The following is a 14,006-nucleotide window of genomic DNA, read 5'->3' on the forward strand; positions in this document are numbered from 1 at the left end:
TATTTTTAAAACTATTTTATTGATTTGTCCATTAAATATCGATTTAAGAAATTTTTGTAAATCTCGAATCAACAAATCAACCAATTTTTCCTGGTTAGTCAATTGTAACTTGCAAGTATAAAATTAGTTCCAAGTTAAATAGCAAATAATTAATTTATACCTATAGAAAGTAAAGAGTGATGGTATTAATGAGGTTAAAGGATTCATGCAATAAATTTGTCCATATTATAGGGGGTTATAGTATAATATAGGGTGTGAAATGCATATATGTCATTGGAGAAAATCATGGTGGTGCTACTCTTTGATTGATTGAGCACATGAGAGAGAGAGAGAGAGAGAAACTTCTTACTGCTTCCTCTCCCTACATTTGTTAACAATAATATGCGTGTGTGTAACTATATATACACCACACTTATACACTGATAAACTACATGTAATAAAGTCACAAGCTTTGGACACCAAATTTCTCTCTCAAAGCTTTGGACACCAAATCTCTCTCTCTCCTCTCTCTCTCTCTCTGGACACCAAACCTCTCTCTCTCTCTCTCTCTCTCTCTCTCTCTCTCTCTCTCTAATCACTACTCCCTTTCTATTACTGGCATTTCTCAATCTTAACTAGCTAGCTTGCTTTTCCACTACACACCCCTTTTCATCATTTTCATATTGCACATACACACATCTTTGCAGTATGTAAATTTTTGTGGTTTATATTCAACATCATTTTGTCATATAGCCTTGACCCTCTTGCTTTATTTTCTGTTTTTAGGGATCTAGGGGTTATCTTCAAGTGAATGGTATTGCTGTGATTTTTAAGATTTGGGTTTTGTTATAAAGTTGGGATTGGGAGAGTTCCTTGGGTTCTGTGTGATTTTGTATGAGCTGCATTTTTTGTGGGTTTAGGCGACAATGGGTGGTTAAAGATTTGATCTTTAAGGATTTTTGGGTCAAGTTCTTGAAGATTAGGATTGGATGATGCTTAAAACCTTGGTGTTTTGTTGTGGAACTGGATTTGGTTGAAGGGTATCAAAAAGATTTTTACTTGGTTTTGTTTAATTTCAACAAGATTTTGCTAGATTTTCTTGGGTTTTAAAGTGGTATTAATTAATTTGGGGGGTTGTTGGGGGAAAAGAGAAAGTGATTATGGTGGTTTGGGGTGCAAAAGGAGTGAAGTTGGAATCTTTTCAGCACTATTGGTATCTGGCTGTTGGGAAATTTTTACTAAATTATTGGATTTGATAATTGGCTTTGGTTTGCCTTTGTGAGTGAAGGTAAAGATGGAATCTGCAAACATGAGGCTGTCTCCCAGTGGTTTCAATCAGCAGTCACCTGAAGGTAGTATGCGATTTCTTGCTTTGTTAAATTGTTTGTGTATCGTAATTTGTTGCCTTAATCAGTTTTATATGACGGTGTTCTTGTTTGGAGTAGTAACTTAACTATTTGATGATATTGATAAGATAATAATATTCCAAATGAATCTTTTGAGATATAGTACCATATTTGTAAGCATCCCATGTATTGAAGAAATTACATGTATCTATGCTCTTTGATTTCCATTTTGAACTTGTTTTGGCATCAATAAAGATTTTGTTGGGTGAAATTTTAAAGTAAGCCTATGCTTGTCCGAAAATTTCATTATTAAAAGAACCTAAATTAATTTTTTGCAGATGCTTTAAGATGTTTTTTCTGATCCAGTTTTTACAGGTTGCGATGACGGCTTTTTGCATAACCAAAGTTTCTAAATATCCACATTTGTTTTGTTTTATTTATAGGGGAAAAGAGTTGTCTTAATTCAGAACTTTGGCATGCCTGTGCCGGCCCTCTTGTTTCGCTTCCTGCAGTTGGAAGCCGTGTGGTGTATTTTCCTCAAGGACACAGTGAGCAGGTTTGCTTATGTTTTTCTGTCTTGAAAATTTGTAAATTAATTCACTTAGACAATAGAGGTTACTATTACATTTGTCTGTAGCACAAACATAAATTATCCTTACAGTGTTTAAAGCTGATGCTTCGGAAGCTGCTCCACTCTGAAGAAGCGTACCCTTGTCAGTACCTTTATTATGATAAGGGAATATAACATATTTCTCAGAAAGCACATAAAACTCAAAAAATAAGCACACTTGTTATCTGCCATGAAAATACTGCCACATCTTTGTCCATGTAGCTATGATAATGTCATTGCATACTTCTGCGCACAATCAGCTTAATTATTAGTAATATGAATAACCTCTTGGATATTGGAGAACTTGTACACAGTCTTTTTGTGATGAGCCCTATACCTTTTGAATCTATGTGGATCCTTAAATACCATACAACGAAAACGAAGCTAATACAGGCATTCAGGTCACCAAATAATTGTAGGTCTTTTCTGTTTACCGTCTTTCGGTGGTACTTGAAATTATGAGCAGTTCTTTATCCATAAATCTTTTGAATCTTTCAACTTTGTGTTATAAACATTTTAGTTGCGAAGGCAAGTGAGCATTTGGGCTTATTTGCCATCACCTTAACTGCTCATAATGTTGAAGGCAAATCTTTCTTATAATATTAAAATTGGTGGCTGATTGTAAGTTTTGGCTAGGTTGCTGCATCGACAAACAGAGAAGTGGACTGTCATATCCCCAATTACCCAAGTTTACCTCCACAGCTCATCTGTCAGCTCCACAATCTGACTATGCATGTAAGTAGCATCGTTCTTTCTGTTTTTCTTTGTCTTGCTGTCCAATTGAGTGTGCATTGACATCTTAAATCTCTTTTTTTCAGGCTGATGTTGAGACTGATGAAGTTTATGCTCAGATGACTTTACAACCGCTAAATCCAGTAATTAATTTTAGCCTGGACAAGGGCTCTATTCTCTTTTTCTGATCTATCATGCATTATCTCTAATCCTTCTTATCTGCAGCAAGAGCAAAAGGAAGCTTTCCTTCCAGCAGACTTGGGTGGTACCAGCAAACAACCCACTAACTATTTCTGTAAAACACTGACAGCAAGTGACACTAGTACTCATGGCGGGTTTTCAGTTCCTCGCCGTGCAGCTGAAAAAGTTTTTCCTCCACTGGTATGTACTTATTTTCTTTTAGTCTGCATATATTTTATTTTGTGAATATCCTTCTTCTGACTACCTGTATATTAATTATGGTTTTGCCTACAGGACTTCTCCCAGCAGCCTCCTGCCCAAGAATTGATTGCAAGAGATTTACATGATAATGAATGGAAATTCAGACATATATTTCGTGGTAATTGCTTGATATTTTATTTTGTTTTATTATTATAATTCTTTTGGGGTGTTTGAGCCTTCGAGGCCTCTTAACACAAATTTTAAAATTGTATCAGTTCTGGTATAGCCCATTGAATAAAACCTGTTCTACGCTACAGTTTAAACATGAAACCTTGTAGAAATCATACAGAGCTGGAAGATGGCCTGTGATATTGATTTTTTTCTAAATTGCAGGCCAACCAAAGCGACATCTACTTACAACTGGATGGAGTGTGTTTGTAAGTGCAAAGAGGCTTGTTGCTGGTGATGCTGTGATTTTTATATGGTAGGATTGATTTGAATATATATATATATATACATATCGATGTTTCGTGCATCTTTTATTTGTCTGGGGACTGAGATTCTCCTGTTATATAAAAAACTTATTACTTGGGGTGTGGGTTGTGGGAAGGTAGTTTAATTAAAAAAATAATTATTACTTAGGGAGATGAATAGAGATTGAAAAAATGGGTAATGCAGGTCCTAATTTTTTTCCCTATTAGCCCTGTAATGAAATTGATAGTTGTTCTGGTATTTCCTAGGGACAATTATAATAAAACAGATGTAGAAACAGAAGCAACTTCAAGTGTGATCTGTTTTTTCTTATCCTGCTATTTGTGTCCTATCACTTTAATGATACTGACCTTTGTGTTTCTTGTTCCAGGAACGAGAAGAATCAATTATTTCTTGGTATTCGGCGTGCCAACCGACCACAAACTGTTATGCCTTCATCAGTTCTATCAAGTGACAGTATGCACTTAGGTCTCCTTGCTGCTGCAGCTCATGCAGCTTCTACTAACAGCCGTTTCAATATTTTCTATAATCCTAGGTATTTTGGTTTTGCATGTTTTTTATTATGTAAGTTGTGAACTCTTACTTACAATCCTATCTACCTTATACTCAGGGCAAGTCCATCGGAATTTGTCATACCTCTTGCCAAGTATGTTAAAGCAGTCTATCATACTCGTGTTTCAGTTGGAATGCGCTTTCGGATGCTGTTTGAAACAGAGGAATCGAGTGTTCGTCGGTATGTTACAAATATTATTACGAGTATCATGATCTTTTTCCTATTTTTTGTTTGCTTTGATGTCGCTCTTTTTCTAGCTAATTATTTATTGCTACAATTCCATATAAGAATTAAGAAGTATTTGCAAATTGGAGAAAGTTTTTGCATTGCTTTTCTAAGATGAGAACCAGTGAAGAGCACGATCTTCATTTTCTTGATCTCTGTTTCAATTTTATTTTAATTAATCGATACATCATTAGTGTCATACTGCAACTAATTTATCTTGGGTTCACTAGATATATGGGCACAATAACTGGCATTAGTGACCTGGATTCTGTTCGGTGGCCGAACTCTCATTGGCGTTCAGTAAAGGTTTGTCCATATCGTTTGGGTTTCTGCTGCTAAATATGGAATTTATTATATATTGCCCTCTTACTAAGAAAAACATTTGTGCAGGTCGGATGGGATGAGTCTACAGCTGGGGAGAGGCAGCCAAGAGTGTCCCTCTGGGAAATTGAACCTTTGACAACATTCCCAATGTATCCCTCCCCGTTCCCTCTCAGGCTCAAGCGACCATGGCCACCGGGATTACCCTCTTTTAATGGCAAGTCCAATTATTCATTATTGTGAAACCATAAAATTGGACATAAAATTTTCCCATTCTTATAATATATATGTGTTCTTGTGTGTATATATTGTAAATTGTATGTTCTGGCACTAATCTAAAACTTGTTTTGCTGCCTAAATTTTTAAGTTCGCTTAGCATTAACCTTTATCTTCTTATTGCATGTAGGAATGAAAGATGACGAGCTGGCATTGAATTATCCACTTGCTTGGCTTCGAGGGGATTCCGGAGACCGAAGTAGTCAATCTTTTAACTTTCAAGGGCTTGGAGTTTCACCTTTGATGCAGCCAAGACTGGACGCCTCAATGGTTGGTATGCAAACTGCAGATATTTACCAGGCCATGGCTGCTGCCGCTCTTCAGGATATGAGAGCGGTTGATTCTTCCAAACAAACAAACCCATCACTTCTGCAATTCCAGCAGGCTCAAGGAGGTTCTAGTAGATCGGCTGGTTTAATACATAACCAGATGATGCAACAGTCACAGCCTCAACCCCTATTTCTTCAGAATCTTGGTGAACACCATTCTCTAGCTCACAGTCAGTCTCAACTTCTTCAGCAGCAACAGCATCAGCAGGGATTGCAGCATCTGAATCAACAACAGCAGCAACAGCAACTACCTATACGTTCACAGCAAGAGCAGTTGGTTGATGGTCATCAGGTTCCCACTGCTGTCCCTCTCTTGTCCCAGTTTGGTTCTCCCACTCAGTCATCTTCATTCCAGACCATGTCTTCCATGCAACAGCAGAACTTTTCCAATTCAAATGCGATCCCTGCAGCAAGTCCTGTTGTTTCTCCTCTGCACAGTCTTCTAGGTTCATTTCCCCAGGATGAAGCATCCCAGCTTATTAATTTTCCTAGGTCCAGTGCTTTACTAACATCTTCAGGCTGGCCTGCTAAACGAGTTGCAGTTGATCCTCTTCTATCCTCTGCAGCAGCACAAGGTGGTATGCCTTCGATGGAACAGTTAGGGTCTCTCCATTCGAACTTCGTTCAAAGTGCTGTTTCATTACCCCCATTTCCTGGTAAGGATTGTGCAATTGATCAAGATGGAAGCAATGACCCGCAAAGCCATCTTCTTTTTGGGGTCAATATAGATTCAACATCTCTCCTTATGCAAAATGGAATTCCCAGCCTTAGAGGAGTTGGTAATGATGGAGATTCCACGACCATACCTTTTGCCTCTAACTACATGAGTACTTCAAGTGCCGACTATTCAATCAATCCATCAATGACACCCACCAGTTGTATTGATGAGTCTAGTTTCCTGCAGTCTCCTGATGATGCAGGGCAGACAAACCCCTCCACCAAAACCTTTGTTAAGGTGAGTTTGTTTTTAGTACATGAATCCTGTCTTTATCACGATTTATGCATGTCTAGCAAATCTCATGTCTTGTAAGTTGTTTCTGTTCCAAGTTACATGTCAGTAACATGAGGTCTCTAGGCCATATAGTTTTTGTGGTTTACAGTTCTAACATTGGAAAGCGTGTTGAATATTGTTCTACTTGCTTTATTGTCTCATCTGGTTTTTGCTATTGGTGGCAGGTTTACAAGTCAGGGTCCTTTGGGCGGTCACTAGATATAGCCAAATTTAGCAGTTATCATGAGCTGCGTAGTGAACTTGCCCATATGTTTGGCCTTGAAGGCCAATTGGAGGATCCTTTAAGATCAGGCTGGCAGCTTGTATTTGTTGACCGGGAGAATGACGTTCTTCTCCTTGGCGACGACCCATGGCCGTAAGTTTCTTTGTTTAATTGTTTACATAGAAAAGTTGCAAGGTGTACTTTTGGTTTATGCATGTCAAGAGATTAAATATTACTGTATGAGTCATGGCCATAATTTGCAGAGAATGTCTATTAAAGTAAATCCCTATTCTATAAGAGTTTGTATTGGTAATCGAGATCTGTCATTACTCATTATTGACTTGGTTAAACCAGGCATCATACTTTGTCATTCTACACTTTTCATATCAAAGTGTTACATGCCTTCGCTCAAGTTCTGTGCATGTGAAAATTACTAGGTGATGTAGAATTCACGAACATGAATATTACCTATTATTATTAGAAATAATCATTATTTTCTTTTGTTCAAAATAAAATATTAAAATCACCAATGTCTCGGTTAAACGTGACTTGGTACTTTGGCTTTTTCGAAATGTACTTGCAAATAAGAGATCACTGTTATAATAACAAATCTAATATCTATGTGATTTACAGAACTTGTGAAGGGCTTCATGTTGCCTGATTGTATAACTTTCTGCTTGTATTTACAATTTTGAAATCTTTTTAAGATAGAATGTGTATTCATTCCAGGGAGTTCGTAAGCAGTGTCTGGTGCATAAAAATACTCTCACCACAAGAGGTGCAGCAGATGGGTAAAGAAGGGCTAGAGCTTTTGAATTCTGTTCCAGTTCAAAGGCTCTCCAACACCGGCTGTGACAACTACGCGAGCCAACAGGAGTCAAGGAATTTGAGCACAGGGATTGCCTCTGTTGGTTCTCTTGACTACTGAAACATTTGAAGCACTTAAGCTACCATCTCAAATGTAATACTATAATTTCTTCCTTAGCCCTAGTATAGTTGGAAGAAATGCCTGATTCTAGTTATAAGATTTTCGGAGCTAATGTTGTAATTATGATATTTTATGTATTTCTATTTTGTTTATTTTTTCTTTCTAAAAAGTAGATGACATTTGTAAAGATAATGAAGGCTTATCAATCTGACTTTTTCAATTAGTATTTCTTTTTCTAATTTACTTTTAGTAATCTTGGCTGTTTCCATGTCAATTTTATCCCCTTAGATGTCTTATTAAATAAACATTTCTAATTAATTTTTTGACGAGTTTCTGGAACTTATAAAAGGGTTGTTTGGATTGTTGGAGGAATGGAATTGGGAATGAGAATTAGGCTGTGTTCACTTCATGGAATGGAATGAGGGGAGAATGGAATGAAAAATTATATAGAAATTGTAAGGAGAAAGAAGAAAGTATGAAATAATGGTGACAAAATATGAATGTAGTTAAATTTCTTGTGAGAAAGATTGTGAAGAAACATGATGTAGAAAAGGAATGAGCATTCCTTCCAAAACATGTGGGTTAAAGTTATAGTTAAAATAGTAAGATTGGAATGATTGAAGGAATGAAAATTATTTACATTTTCTTTGATCAACACCATTTTAAAGTACAAAATTCATTCCATCCTCACTCCATTCCATTCACTCCAAGTGAACACAACCTTAGTGATATCAGTGGGGTGGAAATGATTTGTGGATTAAGCGGGAATTAGGTTTTCATTTCGTATAAAATAATTTTAAATCTAAATTTAGTTGGACTTAATATCCTATTAGGGTTTGAGGTTCTGTTAACTATGCTCAGTATCTCGTCATGAACCAAAATCCCCTGATGAGGGTTTGAGATTCCGTTAACCAGACTTCATATCCCGTCATGAACCAAACACCTCTCCTCTCTTATGAAAGAGGGTTTGACTTCATATCCTGTCATGAACCAAACACCTCTCCTCTCTTATGAGGGTTAGGATTCCATTAACCAGGCTTAGTATTCCATCATGAACCAAACTATCCTACGAGAGTTTGAGGTTCCGTTAATCAGATTTGATATCCCATCATGAACCAAACAACTCCCCCCAAAAATTTACGGACGACTGCATACATAGATAAGCAATTGGATTCATAGTTCACACCCAATACCAAAAAAAAGAAAGATTAAATAACCATAGCATCAAGGGTTTGATCACAAGTCAGTTTTCAACATCAGACCAGCATTTAAGATTACATAAGTTTCATGATACTATCTTTATAATAGTTGCTTGCCATAAATTTCCATATTAATAAGTTTTAGCTTTACTATAAATTTCTATATAGATAACTGTTTACACCGCTTTTTTACGATATTCATAATGATTTCAACAAATTTCAATCTGTGTTCACATAGTACTACAAGGACTGAGAATAGCAAGAAGCAATACCCTCAGCAGTCAGCTCTATAAAATAAGGCTAGCTTGCACTAGACTGCATGCTCATACTATAACAATTTCCACATCTGTACTACTTCCACCGTTTACATTTTCATGACCATCCGTAGCACAGATAAGGCGATGATGGAACTCGGCCTGTTTGGCGAATGTGTTCTGCCTGAGCAGAAAGTTTTTCGGACTGGCTAGTTTTCTTGGCTTCAGCTGCATCTCTTTTTTCTTCTGATCTTTGTTTTGCCATTGCAACTTTTTTCACCATCTTTGCTTGGGCATGTGCTTTCATTTGTTCCACTTTCGCCTGAAATTCATCATGCAGATATGTTGGAGTGAAAAGAATCTTTTTTCGATACAAAATTTGATTTTTCTCCAGTCAGTTTTATTTCATGAATTCAACAATAAGTTTCAAATACAGTAACCACATGCTTTCAAGTTTTAAGGGACAGTTCAGACAATACAATTTCACATACCTCTATTCGCCTCATCTCGGCATCAAGCTTTGCTTTCTGCTGACTTTCCCAAGCTTGAATTTTAATGTCTTCACGTTTAAATCTAAAAATGCAAAACTATCCTGATCAATCAACCAAATATATACCAATTTCTTTTATTACCATCAGAACTCAAATTTGACGAATTTAAGTGCATAGTTATAGTAGAGGGAAAACCTTGCAGTCTGCTTAGCTTTTACAGCTTCCTCCCACGCTGCGGCGCGCTTCTCATATTCAATCTTCCGTAGTTCCTCTGATTTAGTGTTTTCAGCTTCTGAAGCATTCTTGTCCTTCTCATCTTTGCTTGCCCAGGCAGCAATATTCATTTTGCCAAGTTGGACGCCAAGTGCAACAATCTCTTTCCTGGTCTTCAGCTTCAATTCTTGTGCAGACAATGCTTTTGCTCCATTTCCTGCTGAAGATCTCAATTCACAATCATTATTTAGGTACTCTTCAGAAGTGGATGTTGGCCCTCCTCGAGGAGTAGATGGGAGTGACGAAATTGGACTACGGAGGGGGGTTGTAGCTCCAACAGGAGTAGCTGTCCTGGAAGGCTCTTGGCTTGGAATAGGTGTCATTTCTGTTCCCATATCTCTCATTGAAACTGATCGTATATTTGGACCTGCATGATTGAGCACTGACTTCAGTATTAGGAGAAAATTTAAAAAGCATATGATTATGTATTCAAACAAGTGCAGAAATCAAGACACTTAAAGAATGGCGTCTCTTTGAATAACACGTGTCTCCCTAACAATTTTTTGCAAATTATTTACATTTTTGTACCTGTACCACATTATGAGAACCATTCCTCTTACTAATTTCTGTCCCGGAAAAACATGATTGTACTGCATACGGTGGGACTAATATTAGTATATTACAGTCTGTGCAAAGCACAATTTATATGGCCCAGAATTGGACAAGAAACATATTTTCTGGGTTCATTGTAATATCTAAGTTTGTCAACATCACCACATTATTGATTCGAACAGGACATTTAAATTATATAGAATTTGAATAGAAAGCATATAATCTATATGTATGGATAAAACCAACATGAGGGTTTCATCCCAGCTCCAGAAGTTAGCCATGCCTGTGTTGAAAGAATCTGAACAGGACTACATGTCTACTGAAATACTAATAACTAACAGATTCAAGAAAGTTGGCATTCAAGAGAAATTTCATGCAATTGTGAAGAGTTACAGCAAGTCGGCTATAATGCAATAAAAACTTTTGTGTCTAGAAGCAACTTAGCTATCACAGACATTATATACATTCTGCATTTGAAAGTTATAGCTACTTTCAATTATTTTAAAAAATATATCAACGAAATACACAGCATAAATAGTACCTTTTGATTCTTCAAACGAAGTAGTTACACAAGAGGAATTCTCACTGTCCACTTCTTTTAAATCTTTACTTTGATGACACAGATCAAGTGGAACACTTGTCCCATTTTCTTGACCAGATACAGGCTGAGATCCATTTGAAGTAAAGAAGTTATCCAAACTGACCTGCTGTGCAGATTGAAATAAATTAACTCGCTTGACTAATGACTTGTGATTGTAATTTGCAGATTCTGGAACAACTCTTATTCCATTCATTACTGGCACACGAGTCACTTGGCTTTGCACAGTGTTCTTCTTAGTATGATTAACTGGTCCATTCTGCTTATTCATTATCCACTTCTCTGCATCATTCCATTTAGAAGACATAGGTCTCAATAGCGATCGTCCAATGGGATTGTTAACTATTCTATCACCTTCAGGAAATTCAAAGCTGGAAGAACTAGCATTACTATCATAATCAAGATCATCCTCTAATGTTCTCATTGGGTGAACTGAACTCGAATTAGCACTATCAGCCTTTGAAAATTGCTGCATTTTAACTCGGATAGAATTCCCAGGGTCTCCTGATGTGAATTCCTTGGGATGGAGAGCACTCTGATCACCTTGAGTATTGTTTGACACCAAACTGCTAGAGTGGTTCACTGATGCACTTCCCACACTGGAAACTGCAATTTAAGACAAAGGGTCTTAGAACAACAGTCAGGCGCCCACAAAAATAAAATGCTTTCCACACTACAAAAATATGTCATGCTCTGTTAGTCGGAAGGAATGGAATTAAATATGTACAGTTCTGTAGGTATTCATAAGACACGTCCCCCTGCCATCCTTAAACTGGAGCTCAATCCTACAAAATTTGTAGAAAATGCATCTTTCCATCTTCTACTCACTATCTTCACAAATCTTATCACATAAAATTGCTCTCTTTCATTTTATTTTCAAAACCCTCCTCCTACATCATTACTCGCTGCTTAAAATTTATTTACAATCTTTCAATACATTCCTTCCAACCAAACTATGCGAAACATTCATAAATAAGGGTGACGAAACTATAAGTCTAGAAACAAAAACAATTTTTCAAAGACTAAGAAATCACTACTACAGTAACAAAATGTAGCAACTTGAGTTTCTCAAAAACAATCATAACTGGAGGTGGCACGTAACAAATGGTTCCCAATTCTCATTGAGCAAAACAATGAGACAAAATCTTACTTATTTCAGATTAAGAGGAAATACAGAAGTAACTGCAAGGTCAAGTAAAACAACTGACCTGGCTCATCAAAATCAACACTGGAGGCTAACAAGCTATTGTTCACAAACTCAGAATCCTCAAGCTTTGAAGGAGATGTTCTTGAAGAGTTACTATTTGAACCATCTTTTTTCCTCTGATGTCCCATGAGTTTCATCCTCAGTTTACTTGGAGAAATCAGACCAGTCTGCATAAACCCCATGAGTCAAAAACAAACCTACTATTTGTACCAAAAACAACAAAGATTCTTGTCACATGTGTACAATCAATCACATAACAAAATTTAAAAAAAAAACCCATTAATAAAATCATTCAAAAACCAGATGGGCACCCTTAAATTCCCACCAAAACCCACAAAAATCAAAATCCAATCAGTCAAACACAGTTTTGAATAATTTCAACACAAGCCCATTTCACAAAAGCACAAGAAACGTGACATAAACAAGTGTACAAATAAGTAAAGTAGATACAAGCTTCTTGAAATAGGCATGTAATAACATGGTAATAATGCAAGATAGTAAAAGAAGTGAAAGTACAGTTGAAATAGAGAAGTGAGAGTGGATACCTGAGGTTTGTGTATTCTTTCGTACTCCATAGTGAGTGAGTTGTAAGGGAGAGAGAAGGGGGGCTAGAGAGAGAAAATGAAGTGTAGATGAAGGTCTTAAAGGACACAAACTCAACTTTGTTTTATAGTACGAGTTGTGTAAGAAGGGACAAGAGTGGGTAGGAATTCTAAACTAGATCCAACATGGCCATTCAGATTGACTCACTCACCGACCATTTTATGTTTCTTTCTTTGACCTCACCACATCTCCCGTTACAAACTTGTAATTTTTCCATATTTATTAAGGTTGGCATTAGTTTGCATTGGATTTTGATTTAAAATAGTATAGTATTAACTTAAACTGAAAATTTGTAAAAAACCAAATTTAATTTTTAAAAATTATACCAAAACTGTATATGAGATTGATAAACAATTATTTTTGGATTGCAAGACTTCTTATTGAGATTGTATATGATTGTACAGTTTTTTTTTTAGCTCATGGGTTTACTCGGTGCACACCCAAAAAGTAGCGGCTGCGGGTTTTTACGTTAAAAAAAATAAAAAAAAATGTGTTTTTGATTAATATTTCTCGGTTTGAGCCAAGAATGTACAACTTTGATAATTATTTTAAGAAATGTTAGATTTAATCCAATTGTGAGTATTAGGATAGAGTACAAGGATGTATAAAAGTATAATTAATCCTAAATTTTAATGAAATTACTCCCTCCGTCCCTTTTTACTTGTCCCTTTTGAAAAAATAACGCATCTTAAGAAAATGTTAGGTGGATATCTTGTTTTCATACAAATCCCTAATAAATGTAATGAATTAGATAGAGTTGTGTATATATATATCCTAGTCAAACATTGGAAGTTGTTACATTTTAAAAAAACATACAAAAAGTTGCTTTGAAAAGAGGAGTGGACAAGTAATTTGAGACAAAAAAAATTTTCAAAAGGGACATGTAAAAAGGGACGGAGGGAGTATCAATTATATTAATCCAATTGTGAGTATTTAAAACCGAATTTTAATTCTGAAGATTGTGCGAGTTTGCATTACTTGAACTCAGAACCCAAACTATTTTATCAACTTAAAAGTTGATTTGTGAGGGAATTTTATTCAGCTTGTTCACGTCTGAATTTGATATCTCGTTTGTCGATGAATTCTTGTAGTAGTACAAATGTGTCCTATGTAAGTGTTACTACTGGTATAACTCCTGTTTAGGACCAGAAATGAACAAACCAGTTTGACCGGTTTAATTTTCTGTGCTAAGTGGTCCACGTGATACATTACCATCACTGTAGTTTGGACCAAAAGCTCCACTTCATATCATTCTGTAGCTTTCAACTTTCGACCCATTTTATCTCCTCCACATGTCGTCGTGTTAATCTCAATCTCAGTTTGAATTCATATATTTTCAGTTTAATATTTTTGGCATGTATTTCTATTTTTTTTGAATATATATATATATATATATATATATATTAAATTATTATTTTTAGTGTTTTAATAAAAGATGATAAT

The 14,006-nt window shown here is 36.1% G+C and overlaps 2 protein-coding genes across 2 annotated transcripts; one reads left to right on the forward strand and one right to left on the reverse strand.

Moving 5' to 3' along the window:
• Window positions 1-272: 272 nt before the first annotated feature.
• On the forward strand, window positions 273-7,612 carry LOC108203923 (auxin response factor 6). Its single transcript, XM_017373129.2, has 14 exons — window positions 273-1,331; window positions 1,769-1,881; window positions 2,572-2,670; window positions 2,754-2,810; window positions 2,893-3,048; window positions 3,142-3,226; window positions 3,442-3,532; window positions 3,911-4,075; window positions 4,151-4,273; window positions 4,549-4,624; window positions 4,709-4,856; window positions 5,046-6,199; window positions 6,421-6,611; window positions 7,188-7,612. Exons 1-14 carry the CDS (start codon window positions 1,274-1,276, stop codon window positions 7,384-7,386), a joined length of 2,715 nt encoding a protein of 904 aa, XP_017228618.2. The 5' UTR covers window positions 273-1,273; the 3' UTR covers window positions 7,387-7,612.
• Window positions 7,613-8,708: 1,096 nt separating this feature from the next.
• On the reverse strand, window positions 8,709-12,694 carry LOC108211958 (uncharacterized). Its single transcript, XM_017383691.2, has 6 exons — window positions 12,506-12,694; window positions 11,962-12,127; window positions 10,697-11,359; window positions 9,526-9,970; window positions 9,331-9,412; window positions 8,709-9,161 (listed from the first exon to the last, which is right to left on the reverse strand). The coding sequence occupies exons 1-6, from the start codon at window positions 12,533-12,535 to the stop codon at window positions 8,958-8,960; spliced, it is 1,590 nt and encodes a 529-aa protein (XP_017239180.1). The 5' UTR covers window positions 12,536-12,694; the 3' UTR covers window positions 8,709-8,957.
• Between the last annotated feature and the right edge of the window lie 1,312 nt (window positions 12,695-14,006).

Source organism: Daucus carota, chromosome 1 (assembly GCF_001625215.2).
Source record: "Daucus carota subsp. sativus chromosome 1, DH1 v3.0, whole genome shotgun sequence".
NCBI lineage: Eukaryota > Viridiplantae > Streptophyta > Magnoliopsida > Apiales > Apiaceae > Daucus > Daucus carota.

Excerpts from the sequence above, each read along its gene's own strand:
- LOC108203923 (XM_017373129.2), top strand. The coding sequence starts at position 1,274 with ATGGAATCTGCAAACATGAGGCTGTCTCCCAGTGGTTTCAATCAGCAG. Across the intron at positions 2,671-2,753 it reads TCCACAATCTGACTATGCAT|GCTGATGTTGAGACTGATGA; the intron begins GTAAGTAGCATC and ends TCTTTTTTTCAG. Across the intron at positions 2,811-2,892 it reads CTTTACAACCGCTAAATCCA|CAAGAGCAAAAGGAAGCTTT; the intron begins GTAATTAATTTT and ends TCTTATCTGCAG.
- LOC108211958 (XM_017383691.2), bottom strand. The coding sequence starts at position 12,535 with ATGGAGTACGAAAGAATACACAAACCTCAG. Across the intron at positions 11,360-11,961 it reads TGTTGATTTTGATGAGCCAG|TTTCCAGTGTGGGAAGTGCA; the intron begins GTCAGTTGTTTT and ends CTTAAATTGCAG. Across the intron at positions 9,413-9,525 it reads AAAGCTAAGCAGACTGCAAG|ATTTAAACGTGAAGACATTA; the intron begins GTTTTCCCTCTA and ends TTGCATTTTTAG.